At 37.0% G+C, this 21,641-nt stretch overlaps 1 protein-coding gene across 1 annotated transcript; it reads left to right on the top strand.

The window, feature by feature from the left end:
• The first annotated feature begins 10,431 nt into the window (after positions 1 to 10,431).
• Positions 10,432 to 20,139, top strand: LOC110898350 (protein phosphatase 2C 70). The gene is made up of 13 exons (XM_022145123.2): positions 10,432 to 10,748; positions 13,075 to 13,261; positions 13,349 to 13,519; positions 13,637 to 13,812; positions 15,405 to 15,563; positions 16,596 to 16,724; positions 16,808 to 16,869; positions 17,229 to 17,364; positions 18,457 to 18,551; positions 18,632 to 18,747; positions 18,836 to 18,965; positions 19,740 to 19,794; positions 19,873 to 20,139. The coding sequence occupies exons 1-13, from the start codon at positions 10,554 to 10,556 to the stop codon at positions 20,029 to 20,031; spliced, it is 1,770 nt and encodes a 589-aa protein (XP_022000815.1). The 5' UTR covers positions 10,432 to 10,553; the 3' UTR covers positions 20,032 to 20,139.
• The last annotated feature ends 1,502 nt before the right edge of the window (positions 20,140 to 21,641 follow it).

Raw genomic sequence — 21,641 nt, 5'->3', positions numbered from 1 at the left:
CATCTTCATCAGGTAGGAATGAATAATCATGACTAAGAGGAGGTGGGACTTCATTAAAGCCTTGGAATCCCACACTCGTCTTGTCATTACTCTTCTTTAACCCACCCATCATGTGTTTCATAACAAAAGCAGAATCCCTGAATTGACCCAATTTCTTTTCAAGTTCAACAATTTTGAGTTGAGCATCTGACAACTCTTTGTTTTTATCAGAAATCTCTTTTGTTTTTTCAGCCATCATGTCATGAGCTAAGTCAATGACTTGAAGTTTTTCATTTAATTTGCAGGTTACGGCTTCAAGTTCACTTTCATAACCTTTTATTTTCTTCAAGTATGACGTTTCGTTTCTTTTAGCAAAAAAGTTTGATTCTTTAATGTTAGACATTTCGCTTACCAAACTTTTGTTTTGTGCAGACAACCTGTCAACCTCACCCTGCAGTTCACGACATTTTAAACACACAGAATTAGATTTTACCTCTCCTGTTTGTTTGTCAAGGTTGGCCATTAGAGCAGCAAGCTGAGCTTCCAATTGTTTATACTTAGCATCCTTTTCCTCAGCTTCTCTTTCATATTCTGACTTTTGTTTTTCATCTTCAGCACCTGTTGTCTGATCAACTTTCTTTTCTTCAGCTCTATTCTCTACCTTCACCTCAGCATCCACCTTTACATCAGCATCCATCTTCACATCAGCAACCTCTTTCACTTCAGCATCATCTACTTTAGCTTCACCATCATCGATTGGAGTAATCTCTGCCATGAATGCTTGAGAGACATCTCCATCATTTTCTAAGTGAATGCTCCAATCATATGAACCCTCTCTTGCCGTAGAAATCAACGCCTTTGAGCTAGAGTTGTTTGATGCATTTCTGTTGTTTGAACTCTGGCTCGAATTATCTTGCTTTTGTTTCTGACATTCCCTAGCAAAGTGCCCATAACTTTGACAATTAAAGCACCTCACTTTGGTCTTGTCGAAACCAACGCTCCTTCCAACAAATTTCCTCCCAGTTCTATTCATAAACCTCTTCACACGCCTAGAAATCATGGCCATTTGCCATTGCAAATCCATCTCTTCAAGATCATCAGGGTCAATCTGATCATAGTCTTCATCTAAAGTAGCAGGATCAGAAATCTTTCCCTGAATATAGTTTTCATAGGAAGCAACAAACGAAGCAAGTAGAGCCAGATGCTCTTCAGCAGACTTCACACTCATTGGCATTGACTTAGCAGTAGTACTCTGCTTAGAAGCTGACGATTTCTTAACTCCTGATGATCCTCCTGAAGCAGCAACAAAACACACATCACCATCCTGATTCACCATAACCTGCTCATTCTCACATGATAAAAACGCAGTAGCAGAGTCGCTAGAAGCGTTGTGAGATGAAGAAGATGTAAGCCCATTGTACACTGCCGGATCTTGAACCTGATCATATCCAGTATCTTTCTTCTTCATGCTGAGCTCATAAGCTCTCAACTTTCCTACAACCTCTTCAAGCTCTTTTGTTTCATAATCTGCTTCACCCTTGATCATTAAAGTGTAGATATCCCACTTAGTAGGCAAAGCATCTAGCAGCTTGTCATTCTTCTCTACATCAGAATAGCAATCGATCTCATAATTGTCCATTTCTGACATCAGATGGTAGTAACGAGTGATGACGTCTTCAAGTGACTCATGCTTCATGTACTTGAAAACAGCAAACTGCTTCTTCAGTAGATCAATCTTGTTCTTCTTGACATCAGCATTACCAGCGTATCTTTTCTCCAAAGCATCCCACATATCCTTTGAGTTAGTGTACTTTTTGAAGGTATGTTTGATGCTATCAGGCAACGACATTTTGATTGCAGCCAAGGCTCTCTTTTCAGCCTCATACATCTTTTTATCATTGTCTTGCATGTTCACATATTCTGTTCGACGTGGTCTGCCCTCAAAGTCGTGTGTTGGATTCACGTATCCATCTTCGATGCATATCCACATGCGCGTATCCTGATATTCAATGAAGGACTGAAAACGATCCTTCCATGTCAAATAGTTCTCCACCTTCATCATCTTAGGTGGTTTGTTGGTAGTACCAACCTCATGCTCCATTCTCAACAACTCGTTCAAACTAGACATGTTCGACATTTTAACGTTAACAGACTGAGAAAACCGTACAAAATTTTTCCGAAAACAGTGGTTATCAAATTACACCGTTAGAATCGTCTCGAAAAGACGAATCCAATGATATATAATGTCAAAAACCGAATTCGGGATTTTCCAGACTCTTTTTTTTTTTTTTTTTTTTTTTTGTCCTAAAAATCACACGAGTTCAACGGTGCAAACGGTTCTGTCTAACGAGTTACGGATCAATTTCTATTTGCAAAACACCGAAAAATTTCCGACGCTTGCCAACTGAAATTCCACCACTTGGTTCTCTCTTAATTTCGCTGGTTTTAAGTTAATTTCGCTTGGTCAGTCCAAGTTCAATTTCGCTGGAAAATCAGGTCAAGTTCGCTGGTCAGTCCAAGTTCAATTTCGCTGGAAAATCAGGTCAAGTTCGCAGGTCAAATTCGCTGACAACTTCGCTCCAAAATTGTCAAATTCGCTGGTCAATTTCGCTATTACGACGACCAGTAAATTCGCCGAGAAACCGTGTTAATTTCGCTGTGGAAAATTTACACGGTCACCAAAGTCGCCTTTGGATTTAGCTTCGCCGGTAACTTTGCTGGAACTTTTAAATTCGCTGGTCAGTCAGCAAAATTGGTCAAATTCGCCGGATAAATCTGGAAACTTGATCTGTTCGAAAATTTGAAGATTTTTCTGATTCTCTAACAACTTCCTGCAAAATTAAAGCAGCAAATCAGCAAAAAATTTCAAAAATTTATCAAGAACAGATTGAATAAACTCAAGAACACGAAGAACAGTCTTCGAATCTTCAAGTCTATCAGCCACAAACTTTTCCAGAATCAGCCAAATCTTTCCAGAAAAAACCTGCAAACCACCAAACAAACAAACCAGAAGATCAAAACAGCTAACAAAAATCAAAAATCAGAATCAAAACACACAAAAATTTCGAACATCTCAAAACCCTAATTTTTCAGGTTTCAAATTTTCGAAAATTCTTCCTTGTTTCTGCAGCAAACAATTCTGAACCGAGCAATCAAGAGCCTAACGCTCTGATACCAATTGTAGGTCCCCTTGAGTCTTATAGATCGTCACAGAATCGTCTTTCCAATCAAGAGTGCGGAATCCTCTTGATCAGAATTAGCAGAAAAGTGTAGAAACAGAAACTGCAATTCACTTTCAAACCGGATCTTTATTGATTATCTATCAATCTGATTACAATCAATCCAAGATCCCTAACCAAACCCTAATTTCGTCCAAACCCTAATGTTCTCACGAAATTGCTCTCTAACAACTGTTTTGGCTGATTAACTGATTAACTGATCAACCTAAACCCTAAAGCCTAACCTTGTTTATATAACACAAGGTTTACTATTTGGGCTAGGGTTTCCTACATGGGCAAAGCCCAATTCGTTCCCCCTTGACCCAAATGGGTTTAGTTAGCCCAAACATAACAACTAACTATTACAAAGCTAAACCCGCTAACTGTTTATCGTTTAACTAATTACAAGATATCCAAAGACCAAATCTAAGCTGTTGTCACAAACATGCACCAACAAAAACCACATAAAACACATAAAATTCCACATAAAACGACAAATATCAGAGTTAGCAGTTGCGGGCTCAGAATCGAAACACATAAAATCAGTGATCGCGAGCTTGAAATCGAAAATAGATTGTCTAAGGCTCGATAGACATTGACTACCCAAAGTGGTTCGACTATTCCCAATGACTTCGAGTACACGTTCTGGCATAATGGACTGTGCTTTATCAGCAGTACACGGTGAATGGCACGCATCCTTTTGGCTATATACGCAACTCGAGTCGTTGGAATCCATCGAGACTTTGGTGAGAGTTTTGTAAAACTAAATTAAAGAACAGAACGAGTCATCAAGGTTTGGGTTTCACCCCTAACTTAGGGACTTCATTCCTGTTTGTGCGATGAAATCACGAGATGGAGAGAAGAATCTGCGTCGAAGTACGGATTTCACTCCTGATTCAACGCAAATTCTCGTGTTTATAGTAAAAATACGAGTCGAACAAGCGATTTAATCGAGAGTTTGCGGTTTTGACACCTAATCTCGATCCGATCACTGGTTCATTTTCGTAAATAGTGCAGTGCGACTACCTTAGGAAAGGTTGTGTGATGGTATAGTGTAAGCGCGAGTCGATCGAGAAATAGCAATAGGCTCGTACGTAACCCCTAACGGGTTCGCACAAAGCGGTCTGTTGGTACTTATACTATAGACTAGGTCATTTCTAAGACTTCGACCGGGACTAGGTCGAGTCTTGCCTAATTCCCTATAGTTATGGCTCTGATACCAATTTGTCACACCCCAACCGATGGCGGAAACACCGGGGCATGGCACTGAGCGAAACAGATTGTTCAAGAGATTCCACAACAACTATTAAATTACCAAATCCTTAATGTTAATATCCAATACTACTAACAGATAAAGTAAAAATAGTTATTACAGATAATTGTCTAAAAAACAAGCAAACTGTTTCGACAACTCAGATTTTTATTAGGTTCGTTTCTAGACTCCATCCTAGCTTGATTCCAGCAAATAACAAGCAACATCCTAGCATTCAGACACCTGTCACATACGTTAAAATACGGTCAATACACATAGTGTAAAGGTGAGCATACAAGTTTGATAATAATAATAGAGTTCAAAATAGTTTACGCATAACCAGCATGTAACATGTACAAAGTGAAGGCAAGTAGGTTATCGACAGAGAAATATGCACAGACGTGACTGTGAGTTGTAGAATGCGCAACACATATCCCCACTGGGATACATGAAGTAAAGCCCTTAACAACCCCTGTCCGCGACAGGTGCTGAGTCCAAACTATAGTACTATCGTTGCTAAGGTGTCAGACAACAATCACTGTGTTAACATAACATACAAGCATTCATCGAATAACACGTAGCATGCAATAACGGTCAGCGTATAAATAGTGTTTGCGTTGTGTGTAGATTGTGATTTAGAATAAGTACGTATGTAACACCCCAAAAGTGCGTAAAGCAAAAAGGGTTCGAGTATACTCACAGATTGTGTTTAAGTAAATAAACACTCTCTTGGATTGAAGGGAGCGCTGAGAGATTAGCCTGAACAGTTAACGATAGCATAAACGATAAGCGACGCGTAAAATGGTGCAAAGTATCAAGTATCGGATGGTAATCCGATCAGATGGCAATCCGATCGGATGACCAGTCGACCGGATGTCAATCCGTTCGGATGGTCACCCGATCGGATGGCCATTCAATTGGATTGGCATCGTTTGGTAAGGATGTATTTGTGTATGATGGCTTTGAAGTTTTCGTTGTAGCATTTTGAAATCAGAGAAGTATCTCTACCCTTCAGGTCGATCCATCGAACGGTCGTTCGATCAGATAGCGATCCGATTGGTAGGACATTTAGTGAGAACAAGTTCACAGCAGGATTGTTACTCGATCGGATAGCAATCCGATCGGATGGCAATCCGTTGGAACTGACAATGTATTGAACATGTTGAAAATTGTTTAAGTGTTGAGACCAAGTGCACCCCGATCGGATGGTTGTTCGATCGGATGGCAATCCGATCAGACAGCAATCAGTCCCAAACGGCCTGATCGTCTTGACACTTGTTTATTTTGAAGGTTTTGTAGTTTTGATCGAGACGGTGTGATAACGTGCTAAACAACAGAAACCCCATCAAGACCCAAGTGACCCGATCGAACAGGAATCACCCTAGTCCGATAAGTCAACTGTTCGAGACGGTTGTTAATGTTTAACCCAAAATCGGTAGTCTCTTTAATAGAAATCAGATCTTGAACCGACACATCCCTAAGAAGGAGTAGAATATCAGAACGAGCTCCGATTCTATCGGTTTTGAGTGCTTTGAGTGTAAAAGAGTTGAAAGAAAGTTAGAAAACCATCTTTCAATCCTTTTAACCATTAATATGTGTAGATCTATGCGAAAACATTGTTTAATCATGTGGGAATCCTTCAGATCTGAGTTGCTCTTGGTGGAATGATGTCAAGACTTGAAGTTCATAAGAACCCCATGATGACATCACCCTAGAACACCTCTAAACCACTGATTTCACAGTTAAAAGTTGAGATTCAAAAGAGAAAAAGATGAAGAAATGCGTGTAGATCATAGAAGTACAATATTTATGTTGAAAACTTACAAGAATCGCGAGAAATGAGTGCTTGAGCGAGCTGGTCGAGTGGAGGGGCTGTCACATCACAAATGATGTGACAGGAAGGTATTTATAGGGTTTCCAAAAGAGGAAAGTGCGCAGGGTCAGATTGGCCACCGATCGGATGGCAATCCGATCGGATGGCCACTCGATCGGTTGGCCACTCGATCCTGGTGTCCGGCGTGCTGAGTTTTTGTCGTTTTGATTCGCGTGTTGAGCGTTGCGATGCGTTTCGAGCGAGCGATGCGATAGATTATTAATAAACACACAAATACTATATCTAACATACAATCATCATAAATAACTGGCGTTTAGCGTTTATAATTCGATTGCGATAGAGTTGCAATTGCGTTTCGATTAATCACCACAAACATAAACATAATTAGACATGCACAAGTAACACATAAATAACACACACACGTAAAACAATATCCAGAACGCATAAGTCGAGTTGCGCATGCGATTGCGATGCGATAAGCGATAAAGCGATAAAACATGCGATAAATAACGATTAAACCTCGATCATTAACAAGTACTCCACATAATACAACTAATGCGATAAAATAAATAGATTATCTACAAGCCAAAGAAGTCAAAGCAGGAGTTGAGCAAGGAGTGACAGATCGCAATTAGCAATCTTTTCTTCCTTTGACTTCAATCTTGACTTTGACTTTGACTTCCGTAACACGGGGTGTTACAATCGAGAACCTGGCTCTAAACACGAATATTTAACAGTTAAAGATCTTTGGTTATTCAGGACAGATAACCTGGCTCTCTCCCCCTATCAAATAACTAGATATCTGACCGGGAAAGAATACAAAATCCTCACAGATTAATCATCCAAGTCCAAATTAATGACCTTGGAGATTTCACAAACTATTTTTGAATTTTTCAGATAAAACCTCAATTTTCAAATTAATGAACTTGTTTATTTTTTAGAGACATGTTCAACATATTAAGATTTTGAAACTCAACTTTCAAACATCGGTTGTCGAACATAAAGTAGAAACAAAATCTTTTATTCTTTCACAAAGTTTATGCTAAAACACTCCAAAAATCTTTTTGTAAATTTTCTTTAACATAAAGCAGTAAAGAAATATTTACAGACAATATTTTTGTTTGAGTCCGCGTCAGAGGATCATATCAGTTTATGACAAATCACTAGCATCGTTGACCTTTAAAGACTTTAAGTCCTAAACGAGTCACTTAGATTGTGAGCATACCGATCCACATAAATTTTCACACAAACTTCAATTGTTTCGAGATATGAGATTTAGTGTTTTAAGAACTTAACTTATTCGCGTGTCCAACCTCAGAATATACTCCCGTATCAAAACCCAAGAACAACCTCCAAAATTTCGAACTAGCCTTCAACAACTCTCCAAAACCCAACAAACAATTCTGAACCGAGCCAATCAAGAGCCTAATGCTCTGATACCAATTGTAGGTCCCTCAATCCTATGAATCTTTCACAGAATTTTCTATCTAACATAGAGTGCGGAATTCTCTAGATCAGATTGTTACAAAAAATAGTAGAAACAAAATTATAATTAAACAATCTTCTATTGATTATCTAAACTTGCAGTTTTACAATCAACTCAAGACTCACACAACCTCACAGCCTATCTCTGTGATCTTGCTTATCACACTAATTTGTTTCTCTCTAGAATTCTCTAAAGCTTTCTATAGTTCTTGTTACAAACCCTAATCATAAAACATGTTTATATACCACATGTTTGTGAACTGGGCTTCTAACTGGGCTAGGCCATTCTCTAAGTCCATTACAATAATTAACTCTCTAACCAATAATGCTAAGCCCAATACAAAATATCCAAAGACTAAAAACTTAAACTATTAAGCTGTTGTCACAAAATATGCACCAATAGACTCCTCATTGACAATAGCTTCATCGTGTAACTTTGTCTTCAAACGTCGTGCAGTCTTTTGGTCTTTGGATAACTTCAGCTACACACAGTTTCTAACATCAACAAAGAACAAATGGAATTTAATTCTTCAAGTGTCGTACAAAGTATTTGAGAAGCTTGCCTGCGAGAAATCTGTATCACTTAGTTCAAATTGATCTCAACCACAGAACGTCTAACGCAAATGTTAAACGTTTGATTAATATCTTGAAAGCTGGAAGTCGTGATAGTAAATGGAAGATGTTTAAGTCTGCTGTTTGGAGACGTGTTAGAAGCAAAGATTCGGTGACCGGCAAAAGAATTAATATGATGGTGTATAAACTGGCTAGGTGTTTGAGAAAAATACCGATGAGGGAGTTCGACTTGAATATCTTGAAAGGTATTAACAGTTGGTATATAGACGGGAAAATAGGTGAAGGGGTGATCATGTGTAAAAATGTCTTGGATGAAATAGTTCATATTCTGGATCCTATGTGGCTGGTGAATATGAAGATGGAAGATCTGAAGAAGCTAAAAAGACATTCTTTAAAGTACACACATGATACACGAACGTTAGTTGTGCACTATATCAAATTTGTTCAGTTTTGTGTTAAACATGGAGTATGTGCTGGAAGTGCTTTCTCATCTCGTGAATGAAAACAAGCCAACAAAAGTTTTTGAAGATCCGAGCATTCATCAAGGGAGAGTCTGTAAGTGCACTAAAAGTGATGAAGTGCTGGATGTGACAAACCTGAGAAGATAAAGGGTCTTAGTGTAACTTTTGTTAATCAATGTTTGTATTACATGTATTCCGTATTAGTGTAAGTTCTGAATTACTCTAAGTAATTCGGAACAATCTTTGTTTTGTTATTTTGGTTCCGTATTATTAAGATGGGTACTACATAACATGTGTTAGTTCCATAGTACCAAGTATAAGTATGGTTTGTAACTTGTATTCAATAGAACTTATCAGGCATTTGTAGATCTGAGAAAACTCCGTGTTTTCTCTGTGTGTTTATACAAGTGCAATTTTGGTTAAAATCATATGTTTCTACTCTTTCTGATTGATAATCTACTCAGTATGAATGTGTAGTAGTTTTCGCATATTACATGTGGTTAGTTGTTCATAACAAATCCTATTTAGAGAGGTTAGGCGACCTATCATAGGTTTGTTTTGGTATGTTTCTCTCTCTAGGTTCTCACATTAAAACACACTATCACAGATGAATCAACTGCTTTAAACTTCCAATGTTGCACACCGTAATTAAATAAACTCCCTAGAAAGTTTTTGAATTCAAAACGCAGGGGTGAGAGATGCGAGCAATGATTGAAAAGTCTGTAGTTTTTTAATTCAAAACGCAAAGGCAAAAGATGTGAACAATGATAAAGAAATCTGTAAACTTCGGTGAAAACTGAAAAGTGAAACCCTAATAAGAGAAGTTTGGGTCTAAAAACCTTATAACTAAAAGTTGAGTTAAAAGACAATGAAGAAGCATGAGATGAGAATCGAACCAACATCCACCTATTAATACATAACGCTTACCATTGTTCGGTGGCCCCGCCCACACAGGGTGTAGGCCGGTTCTGCTACTAACCACTTTATTTTAGGTCATGTTTACACGATATATAACTTGTATACCTTTGTTATCCGTCGTAAATTTCGAACAAGGTTTGAAATAAATAGGGGTGTTCACAGTATGGACAAAGCTTGAGCACTCTTTTACAAGATAACCAAGACTACACTTTTTGGTTAAAGTACGGATGTGTGATTCTTTTTAGTAAGGCAATTCTTAACAAAAAAAAAAAAATTACGATCATAACACCTAAGCTCTTCATCAAAATAAGGGGCTTGTAGTCATGTATATCAAGATCATTTTTGTTACTAACATACGTTTATCTTAGTAAAAAAACCTCTATATGGTTACCGTAAAACATAAATCCATTATATAGAGTTAACATTACAAATTCGATTCGGTTATTTCGGTTAACCAAAGCTTCATAACCATAACCATAACCAATTGGTCGGTTAATCAAAGTTTCATAATCATAACCATCAGTTATGTTGCCATCAGTTATGTTGGTTATTGGTTAATAGCAGTTTAGTTATGTCAGTTATGGTTTGATTATTGATTATGGTGGTTAATTTGCTCACCCTGTATCGAACAATAACTCCAAACACGATAGACTAAAAGAGTTTGGTGTTCGAATCCACCTAACCATACAACCACACCAATTAGTCAAAACCTATCCCTCATTTCAGTGGAATCATCTCAAATCGTGGTTCACGATACTCATCGAGACACCTGCGCCCAGGGTGAGGGCTCGGACACAGACAGATAGACCTATAGATACATCTCAACCCTAACGATGGCGATGCAGCCGATCATGGCGGTGGTTCATGGCATTGCCACCACACACGCCGCTCTACTACCCTACCTCCTCCTCCTCCTCTCCACGCTCCTCCTCATCCTCCTCCTCATCATTTTCATCGCCTGTAAACCATGGCGATTTTTCTCTCGTAATCTCCGTTCGCAGACCATCAAGGCCACCGCATCCTCCGATGTATGTTTCTCATTTCATCGTTGATCAATTGCATCATTTCTTATTGTATGATTTTTCTTTTTAGGGTTTTTGTTCTTCTTTTATTTTTTTTTTCAAATGAATCTCAACTTGCGATCTGATCTTGTTGCGGTGATGTTTGTTAGAATTTAAATTCTTGTAATCGTGTGTTATTGAATACATGATTAAATGAACGATGTGAGGTTGTTTTGTATCGATCAAGTATGCACATTTATGAACAAGGTTTAGTAGAAGAGACTGGGAATGTTGATGCTGTTATTGATTTGGTCGGTTTTCGATACGTTTTGTATGTATTCATTTGATAAAAACTCTAATCAGACCTTAATGTCAATGTTAACAACACTGATGCACATAATAACCTTGTAAACTTAAGTATCAACTTCACATAATGATGCATACAAGAAAAGGCACCTGGTTGGTTTAATCGAACATATCTCACACTTTGCTATTAGCAAGTAGCATGATCTGCACTTTTGAACGGTATAGGAAATAAGAAAGAAGGATAGAACAAGCTGGATCGTGATTCTTTTTTGGGGAGTTTAAGGAAGCAACTCTCTTTATTATTTTGAGCAATACCTTCATAGGTCCTGTAACTTTGTTCATTTTAGTGGAACCATCTGAAGTACACTAGTAGTCTAGCACTACTTTACATGCAACTAAGATTGAATTAATATTGCACTATACATATGTTTGTTTATTTATTTTTGTAGTTGTGTTTTTTATGTGAGGAATGAAGTTAAACTAAATCATCAATTTTAATTTGAATTAGAAAGTCAAGTTGTGTGGCCTCATTCAGCATAAATTGGTTGCCTTAAATAAGTGGTGGGCTATGAGTGTCAGTTTCTTCTTACCATATGCCGATCCACCAAAAGATAATTGATTTTCATTGACTGATCAAGGAATACAATAGAGTTAATATAGTTTACCAAGCTACACTTAGGTATCCTCACTTTATCTAACAAACATAGAAACAGTATTAGTTTAATACACAATTTGAACTGTAGGGAGTTGAGATCGGTTTACAGAAAACATTTGCACTCTTATTGTTTGTAGAAATGAGTTTGATCGAAATTCAAATATTTTTATATGAGAGCTTTTTACAAATGAAGTGGAAATCATCTCTAACATGTTTTTTACTAGCATGAGTTATTGGATTAGCGGAGAGATAAGTTGCTCCAATATCATCATTCATCACACTAGAATATCATTATATCAGAGGTTGTTTTGGTGAAAGAAACTTGTAAGTTTATGATGAAGAGCTTGAAGCTAATCAAGTTGAGCAACTGCATTTACACGTGCTTTGCACTCTGATTCATTAGAGGATCTATAAAAATTTTGTTGTTTACGGGTTGTGCATGAAGTAAGATTAGCACCCCCATGTGAACCCCGTTTAAATCTAAGACTGCCTTTTGAATTTTGTTCTGCTTTTCTTTTTATCAATAGGCATCGTTAGAGGTTTGAATGAGGATTGAGTCTAGAGGCATGGCGAATCAATACACTATGGTAGGACAGCAAACCAATGCTTATCTTATGGAAAATGCATAAACTAGTACACTTTGTTAACTGTGAAGTGATATCAGGGCGAGGTAGGGTGCCATTTGAAAAGAACTGCCTACTTAGTCTGTGACTCTGAGATCTCAAAAGCAACACCCAAACGTAATTCAACGTGATTCATAGTTTTCTGATTATTAATGGTAACAATAATGTCGTCATCTTAAACCAACATGTACAAGAGAGTACCACCGTTAGAGTAGATGAACAAGGAAATATATGTTGTGGGTAATTTAAGTAGCAAGTTGATTTAATGATGTATCTCTATCAACAAGTTTTACTCGAATGTTTAGACCTAAAATATGATTTCATAGCCTCACTTACTCATCAATCCAGTATGGAATGTTGAATATATTCTGTTTCTACAGTGGTTCGTTATGGGTATATATAATGTCTTTACTGTAAATGTTGTGGTATAGACGTGATATTTAAATAATTATAATAATCCATGCTAAGGTCATGACATCATTTATTTTAGCCTATTGTTGCATAGAGCTACGGCGTTTATTAGTGAATTTAGCGTATCGTAATCTGAAAGGCATGCTGATTTGAATTTTTTTTACATCTTGTTGGTGTTTGTTTATATTTTCTTGTCCATGATTTGCTTTAAGGGAAATAAGAAAAAAGAAAATTGTATAACCCTGCCAACAGGCTGCTTAAATTGTGATTCTTTTGAACAATTTCATGAAATATATGTCTGCTACGTTTGCATTGTTGTATATCTTGCTGCTTACACACAGTCTGATATCCTGTTTAGGTTGACGAAGACGTACAACAGCCTCTCGTTTCTCAAGATTTAGAGAGCAACATCACTGAGCATTCTAGCAATTCCGCTTCTGAAGATTCATGTCATCAAACTGATGGGCTGCATCTCAGTTCACCGCGAACCCATGGCCCCACTCATAAACACAGGCTTCCACCCACTCCTTCGCAATTGTCACATGGTATAGCATGGTTCATTTTATTTTGTCATGAGTAAAGTTTTTGACAGTAAACAGAATCGATCTTCATTCTTCATACACTCTTTCCAGGTGACACCCTTATGTTTGATATGTCTGACCATTCTGAGGGTGTTGTGATTGGTCAAACTTTAAAGCGTCCTTCCGGAGAACTAAAATACGATGCAAAGGATGATACGAGTTACAGATCGAATAATAATGGTAGTTCCAGTCAGTCAGTATCTAGGTCTTCTGCATATCAAAGTAATTTCTTCTTTCTATGCTTGTGAGATTAGTTTTTAAGCCACTTGTTCCATGATTCTGTCTCTTGTTGGTTGAATTTGCGAGACGTGTCATCAAGTATTTCTGTTAGAAGTGCAGGAAGCATCCTTAATTTGGAGGTTATATCTGGTCCGTCGTGCGGTGCACATTACTTTGTACAATCAACAGACAGGTCTAAGCTCCCGTTGACTCTCGGAAGAGTTTCACCAAGTGATGTATTAGTTGTAGATTCTGAAGTATCGGGAAAGCATAGCATGATTAACTGGAACCTGAATGTAAGAGCCTATTATACTTGCTTCCTTTATCTGGTGTTGTCATAGGCCCGTAAATGAACTGAACGAACATGAACAAAGGCGTACATGAACAAAGGCGTGTTCGTGTTTGTTCATTTAACTTTAACCGAACATATAATCGGACACATTTATTTGTTCATGTTCGTTTATTAAGAAAATGAGCATGTTCGTGTTCGTTTATGTTCATTTGTTTACCAAACATTTACCAAACTTCAACGAACGTAAACGAACATAAACAAACAAACTTCAACGAACATAATTTACCAAACATTTACCAAACAATAAACAACACAAATGAACATAATTGAAGAAACATAAATGAACATAATTGACTAAATATAAACAAACATAAAGTGATATTTATGTAAATTAGTGATTAATACCATAGTTATTAAAGGCGTTAGGCGCACCCAAGGCGCATAGGCCTCGCTTGGGGCCTAGGCGCAAGGCGCAAATAAAGCGTGGGCCTGAGAAAAAAAAAGCGCACAATAAAAAAATTAAAATATTTTTGTATAACAGAAAATTAATACTATTTTTATAAACATTTAGTATCGTCTATTTAGTACCAAAAGTTATAAAATGCTAGTTTATTAGTGTAGAAAAGTAGTTTCATTTCATTAGATAAAAGTAGAAATCTAGCTGTAATCTTGCTGGAATTTAGAGAATTTGGCCGGAATCTGCGCATGAACCATCACATGGAGAATTAAAGCGCAATTGCCTCGACTTAAGGCGCAATTGGCTCGCCTCGCTGGGAAATTGGGCCTAGGCGCAAGAGGCGATGGCTTTTAACAACTATGATTAATACAATTCCATTGGAAAACCCATTTTTATTACTGGAAAGTCTAATTACCAATTATATATTTGTATAAGTAGTTAGAAGGTTTCTTTTATGTTTAATATTTATATAATTATAAGTATAAGTAGTTAACGCCCCGCTTGCGGTGTGCACGCATAATGTATATATGTGTGGGCCCTGGGGGGGGGGGGTGGAATTGCACTAATTTTAACCTTATTTTACTAATATCATGAAAATAACGGTAAAAGCGGGGAACGGTTAATCATGCATCATGTAGTGGCGTTGATAGCCGAAAGACAAGGGTGTACATGCACTAATCGGCCTTTTTGCCGAGAGTTATGCACCTTGTGTCTAAGGCTTGATGCAAAACTACTATGGAGTCGGGGGTCTCACTGAAAATAGCCTCTCTATTCCTATGGGGTAGAGGTAAGGCTGTCTACATCTTACCCTCCTCAGACCCTACCTTAGCTTTGCTATTGGTGGGATTTACTGAGTATGATGATGATGATGATGATGAAGTATAAGTAGTTAGAAAGTTTCTTTTATGTTTAATATTTTATAAATAATTATAACTACTTATGTATATAAATTGAAACGAACATAAACAAATGTAAATAAACAAACATAAACGGATGATCACGAACAAAAAATGTGTTCATGTTCGTTCGTTTATTAATAAACGAACTTCCCGCCGAACAAGTACATGAACGTTCAGTTCGTTTTACAGGCCTGGGTGTCGAGATTGAATCACTAATTTTATCATGCATATTTATTTCAGAAGTTGAAATGGGAGCTGGTTGACATGGGTAGCTTGAACGGAACTCTCTTGAATTCACGCGCAGTTCACCATCCTCAAACCGGTAGTAGAAACTGGGGTGATCCGGTGGAGCTGAGTAGCGGAGACGTAATCACTCTTGGCACAACTTCAAAGATATCCGTGAGTCAACATGCCAAGTTTTACTTTTATGCTTATTCATTATTATGTATACACATTCACATCATTACACATGTAGGGCTGCAAACGAACCGAAGTGTTTGTTTGTTAAGAAAATATATGTGTTCACAAGCTGTTCATGAACACTTTCCGAACGAGATTATGAACGTGTTCGCTTGTTAATTTTAGGTAACGAATGCAAACAAACGTTCATGAACACAAATGAAAACAAACGAACACAAACAAGTGTTCATGAACATAATATATAATACAGTAGATACTTATTAAATATTTTATTTATCGGAAATTTTTAAGTATTTAAATAAAATATAAAAGTTAAAAACACTAATAGACTATCAAACACAAACGAGCATAAAGGAACATGTTAACGTACGTTGACGAACATAAATGAACGAACACGGCCTCTGTTCATGTCTGTTCATTTAACTAAATGAACGAAATTTCTTGTTCGCGTTTGTTCATTTATTAAATTAAATGAACAAACACAAACAAACTGCCCCCCCTAATGGTTCACGAACTGTTCGCTGAAAATTTAGTTCGTTTGCAATTCTAACCACATGGATTTTTTTATAGATTTATTATTTTTATTATTTTAATAGCGTAACAGGGAGAATGAAAGTAACCCGTAGTCTAGGGAAGAGCTCGGTACCGGAACCGAAAGTACCGGTACCGAAAATCCCCAAAAGTAGGTACTGGTACCGGTACCGAATATACCCGGGTACGGTACAGTTCGATACCGGTACGGTACGGTACGGTTCGGTACCGGTACGGTACTGGTATTTGAGGGTAAAAACCGGTAAATACCGGTACCGAAAATGTCAAAAGTCGGTACCAAATCGGTACCGAAAATGTATCCGGTTCGGTAAATTCGGTACCGGTACCGGGTACCATTTGCTCATCCTAAACCCGTACTATATACCTTTATCATGTGAAAATACTTCCCTTACCTAAGTTCATTCAAAGCTTACTCTCACATTTATTTTAAAAATCAGTACGTTTTGGATCAATTTGCAGGTTCAAATTAATAAGCTTCCATTTGGAATTGGAGTAGTGTCAGATCCAATGTGTGCGCGTAGAGGTGGTAAGAAACTACCAATGGAAGATGTATGCTATTGCCATTGGCCTTTGTCGGGGGCTGATCAGGTACCCTAATTCTCCAATTCATTACTTCAAACTTATGCTCGTTATTCAAAAAGCTAGTAATATATACAATGTTTCATTTGCAGTTTGGACTGTTTGGCATATGTGACGGGCATGGCGGAGTGGCTGCTGCCTCATCTGCCAGCAAGTTTGTATTCCGTTAATTTTTTAATATATTTTTATTGTTTTAGCAATAAGTAGTTTATTTAGTAAATAAGATGTGTGACATGTGTCTGACTTAAGGCGTAAATTGATGTTTATTAGACATAGGTCTAAGCGAAATATGTGCACACAAACTAAAGAGATGATGTTTGTTGGGCCGAAAGGCCCGAAACCCAAAATTTGGGCCGATAATTGAGTAAACCGAACCGAAATGTGAGCAACAACCGAATTAAGTGAAACCGAATTACCCTATTAGCTAACTTTTTTTTTCATGTGCCCATTTGATCTGCGTTGTGATTTGCGGAGGCTTATTTATTTATATTTTTTGTATTTTTTTTTCTGCAGATTAATGCCTGAGATGGTTACTAGAATCTTATCAGATACGCTTAGAAGAGAGAAGGTTTTTTCACGGTGTGATGCTTCAGATGTTCTTCGAGAAGCGTTCTCTCAAACAGAAGCGCATTTGGACCACTTATATGAGGTTTTCCCCTCCCTTCACTTCTGTATAAGTTCAAATATGTTCTATCTTAATATCTTTAAATATTAGGATCGCATATTGATTATAAACTAGTGGGTTACCACCCGCGCTCCGCAGTGGGTTCGAAACTTAGATGAAAATAAGCAAATCACGAGAGTTAAAGTTGTATGATGTTTTAGTCAAGCGGCTAAACATGTCATTATTAAAGTTGAGGGGCTAAAGTTGTTTATTATTAAAGTTGAGGGGCTGACGTTGTTTGATGTAGTTAAGGGGCTAAACATGTCATTATTAAAATTGAGCGGTTAAACATGTCATTACTAAAGTTGAGGGGTTAAAGTTGTTTATTATTAAAGTTGATTGGCTAATGTTGTTTTAGTTAAGGGGCTAAACATGTCATTATTAAAGTTGAGGGGTTAAAGTTAGTTAATGCCAAAGTTGAGGGGCCAAAGTTGGTTGATGGGACAAAATAGCATATTTATATTTTATAGTATGTATAATTATTCAAATTATCTCGTCTTCAAATATGTGGATCACTTATTGATTATAATTTATCCTATGTATTTTGTTATATTTTTATGTATTTAGTAAAACTGTAGAAGTTCAGTTTTTATGCTAAAAGTTGTAATATTTCATTGTGAAGTTGATTAACATTTAGCGAATAGCGACAAATAGCGACAAGGGACCTATATGCTACATAGCGAATAGCGACACATAGTGACCGCTATTTTATAAATAGCGATACACTAGAAAAAGAATTTTGAAAATTTTATATGTATATTATATCAAAATACCTTGGTATATATGCCATTTTACATGTATATTTAACAAAAACCTGTAAATCCAGCTTAGCTTTATCTAATTGCTATTTACATAAAAAAAACCTAACTGTCGCTATGCACGCTATTGGTTGCTATGACCCAGATAGCGACACTTGGTCGCCTCGCTACATAGCGCGCTATAGCGGTCGCTATAGCAGCTATTGACAACAATGCATTTAACATAAAGCTCCACTTTGATCTTTATTTGATAAAAGGGCAAACGGGCAATGTCGTTAACCCTTATGATGATTTAAGTTACTAATCGAACTGTTTTCAGGGTTGTACTGCAACAGTGCTTCTAATATGGGCTGATGGTCATGACAATTACTTTGCTCAATGTGCAAATGTTGGAGATTCAAGCTGTATTGCAAAGTATATCTTGTGCTCATACATTTTCATTGTTAATGATTTGTTGTGTTTTGTTAACATTGAGCCTTGGTATTACTGTGCAGTATCGAAGGGCAACTCGTTAAGATGTCGGAAGACCATCGCATATCCAGTCACACTGAAAGACTGCGGATGGCAGCAGCTGGAGAACCACTCAAGGACGGGGAAACACGACTATGCGGTAATCGAGGGTTTGTTATAAATAATTACGCATCTTTAACTACTTATTACTTTCTTTATTCAATAAGCAAGTTTGGATACACGTTCAGGGTTAAACCTTGGACGAATGCTGGGAGACAAGTTTCTTAAGCAGCAAGATGCGCGATTTAGTTCTGAACCTTACATAAGTCAGGTCGTGTACATGAATTCAGAAAGCCGTGATTTTGCTATAATGGCCAGGTAAAGTTAATATTTTATGCTTTATAGCTTGCTTGAAATCAACATGTAACTAGGGGTGAGCAAATGTCTGGTTTATTACAAATAACTGGAACCGATAACCGAATTTCGGTTTTAGCAAAAACTATAACCGAAACCGATCGGTTAAGTCGGTTTGGTTAATTCGGTTAATATTTCGGTTATCGGTTCGGTTTCGGTTATGTTCGGTTAATTACCAAAAACAAAACTTTTGTAAATGATAAACTTAAAATAGTTGGTCAAGTGTTTTGAACCATTTTCAAGCACACAAATCCATGAGATCACATGAAAAATACATGAAATACCCAGGAAATACATGAAAATGTGGTTCAAATACATGCAAAATACGTGAATTACATGAAAATATGTTTCAAATACATGGATATACATGAAAAACACATAACTATATAACTATCGGTTCAGTTTCGGTTATTTGGGTTATGGAAGAAGGGCAAACCAAAACCATAACCGAATGATTCGGTTTCGGCCATATCTTAACCGTAACCTATCGGTTAAGTCGGTTTCAGTTAATTTCAGTTTGGTTTTCGGTTTTCGTATGCTCACCCCTACTTGTAACAAACGAGCTTGCTCGTTTAAATTTCAAGCCAAGGGGAGCCTGCTTGGTTCTACTTGTGAAGAATGATTCAGTTTGTTAAAGGTTTTTAGTATTGAATATGAACATTGGGTTTAGGCTTTAGGGTATGAAACTGGTTCGTGTTGTACTTGTCTGAAGTTAAAATGGTTTTGAATTGAATGCAGTGACGGGTTTTGGGACGTGGTTAACACGAAGAAGGCCATGCAAATTGTCCATCAGGTTACACATTCATCCAAAACCAAAAGCGATTAGTTCTTATCAAGTCACTTGTAACATGAGTTTTTTTCTTTTCTGCAGGAAAGAGAGAGAAATGCTGCGAGTTCTGAACATAGTTCAACAGAAAGGATTGCCGAGGCGTTGTTGGGTGAGGCTAGATCACAGCGTACGAAAGACAACACATCTATAATTTTCTTAGATTTTGACGTATACGATTCTTGTAAACGTGACGATGTATAGAATAATAAAGTTGACATCTAATTTATTATTATTTTTGTTATATGTAAAATATAGCTTAACACTTGTTGAAAGGTGTTTTTGTTCATATATAGGGAAAGTTGCACCTTGTGTTCTGGTGCCATTTTTTTCTTTTTGAAAGGCAGTGTTCTGGTACACTATTATAAATTATAATGGTAAAATAACACAATGTTCATTATAAATCTATAACGATAAACAATATAATCATATGGTAAAGCATCACAACAATTTGTTTTTTTTTTAAATATAATAATATTATACTTAAACTAACAATTTAAGTGTTTGTTTTTGTGGTGCAACTTCTAAAATAAGTAATAACTAGGATTTTGCCTGCCGCGCGTTGCGGCGGCACACGACGGGTGGAAACATATAGTAAGACAAAACACGATTCGTAAAACCCAGTGCGTAAAAGAGAATTACAAAAAAAATGTAAATCACAAAGGTAGACACAAAGTGTACAAAACAATGCCAAAGACATTTCGAAAAACACAATGCATTGTCATTTGCAAAAGTATGAGTTGTAGTCTAGGGGTTACAGTTGCAATTTTTTTAAAGTTTGGCCGGTGTAAAAATGGAGTAATAGTGCAAGGGGTAAAAACGCAAAGTCTAAAAAAGAGAGTAAAAGTATAGGGGTGGTGACGGAAATGTGTAAAAGATGAGGGGGTGTTGGTGGAAATGTAAAAGAAGAGGTTTGGTGGCGTAACTGTGTAAAAGCTAAGGGGGTGATGGTGGAAAACCAAAGTAGAGGGTTGGTGCTAGCAAAGTTTGAAAGATGAGGTTGTGGTTTTGGAAATCCAAAGTAGAAGGTTTAGGGACTAAATTTGTCATTTTATAAAACTTTGAATATACCAAAGTCAAGGGGCTCCAATTGCAACATCGTGAACGTATGGGGGCAGGGAGGCAAAGACAGTGGGAACCTGCGTGCGTTGCGGCGCAAGTACATTGCAAACATCGAATAGATTAGTCGAAACGTTATGTAATGCGTTAAACATATGAAAACGCACATTTTGACGTATCCAATTTAATTCAATAGCATTGTAGCTGAATAAAAATGTAAAGTATATCGTATTTATATGTGACCCGACTCATACATAGGAAACGTACAAAAAGCATAAAATGTGTATCAAGGGAAAACTAACACGTGTAATGAAAAGTGATATTCATATCAACGGAAAAAATTATACCCTTAGCGTGTTGCGGTAGGGTCGAAACATAGAATTGAAAACGTACATAAAACAATCAAAAACCAAATATATTTGACCTGGCCTGTTCCCTAAAAAAGTTTACATCGAAACGTATACCAACTCGAATTTATACCGACACATAAATTTTAATATTCATAATGCAACCCGCGTGCAATGCGTCGTAGGCACGTTGCAAACAGATTAGTCCAAGCGCCATGTCATGCGCAAACCATATGAAAGCGCATGTCTTGACGTATTTAGTTCAAGTTCAACTCAATGTATGGTTGAATCCAAACGTTTAGTTTTTTAAAAAAGAAATTAGCGAACGAAAATAATTAAAGAAAGCAATAAGCCAAAAATGTATAGATATACGGTACAAACGATAAAGTTGAAACATTATAAAGTTTT

The sequence above is a fragment of the Helianthus annuus genome, chromosome 6 (genome assembly GCF_002127325.2).
Source record: "Helianthus annuus cultivar XRQ/B chromosome 6, HanXRQr2.0-SUNRISE, whole genome shotgun sequence".
Classification (NCBI taxonomy): domain Eukaryota; kingdom Viridiplantae; phylum Streptophyta; class Magnoliopsida; order Asterales; family Asteraceae; genus Helianthus; species Helianthus annuus.
The sequence above is the reverse complement of the archived record's forward strand: the minus strand, read 5'-3'. Positions and strand labels throughout refer to the sequence as shown.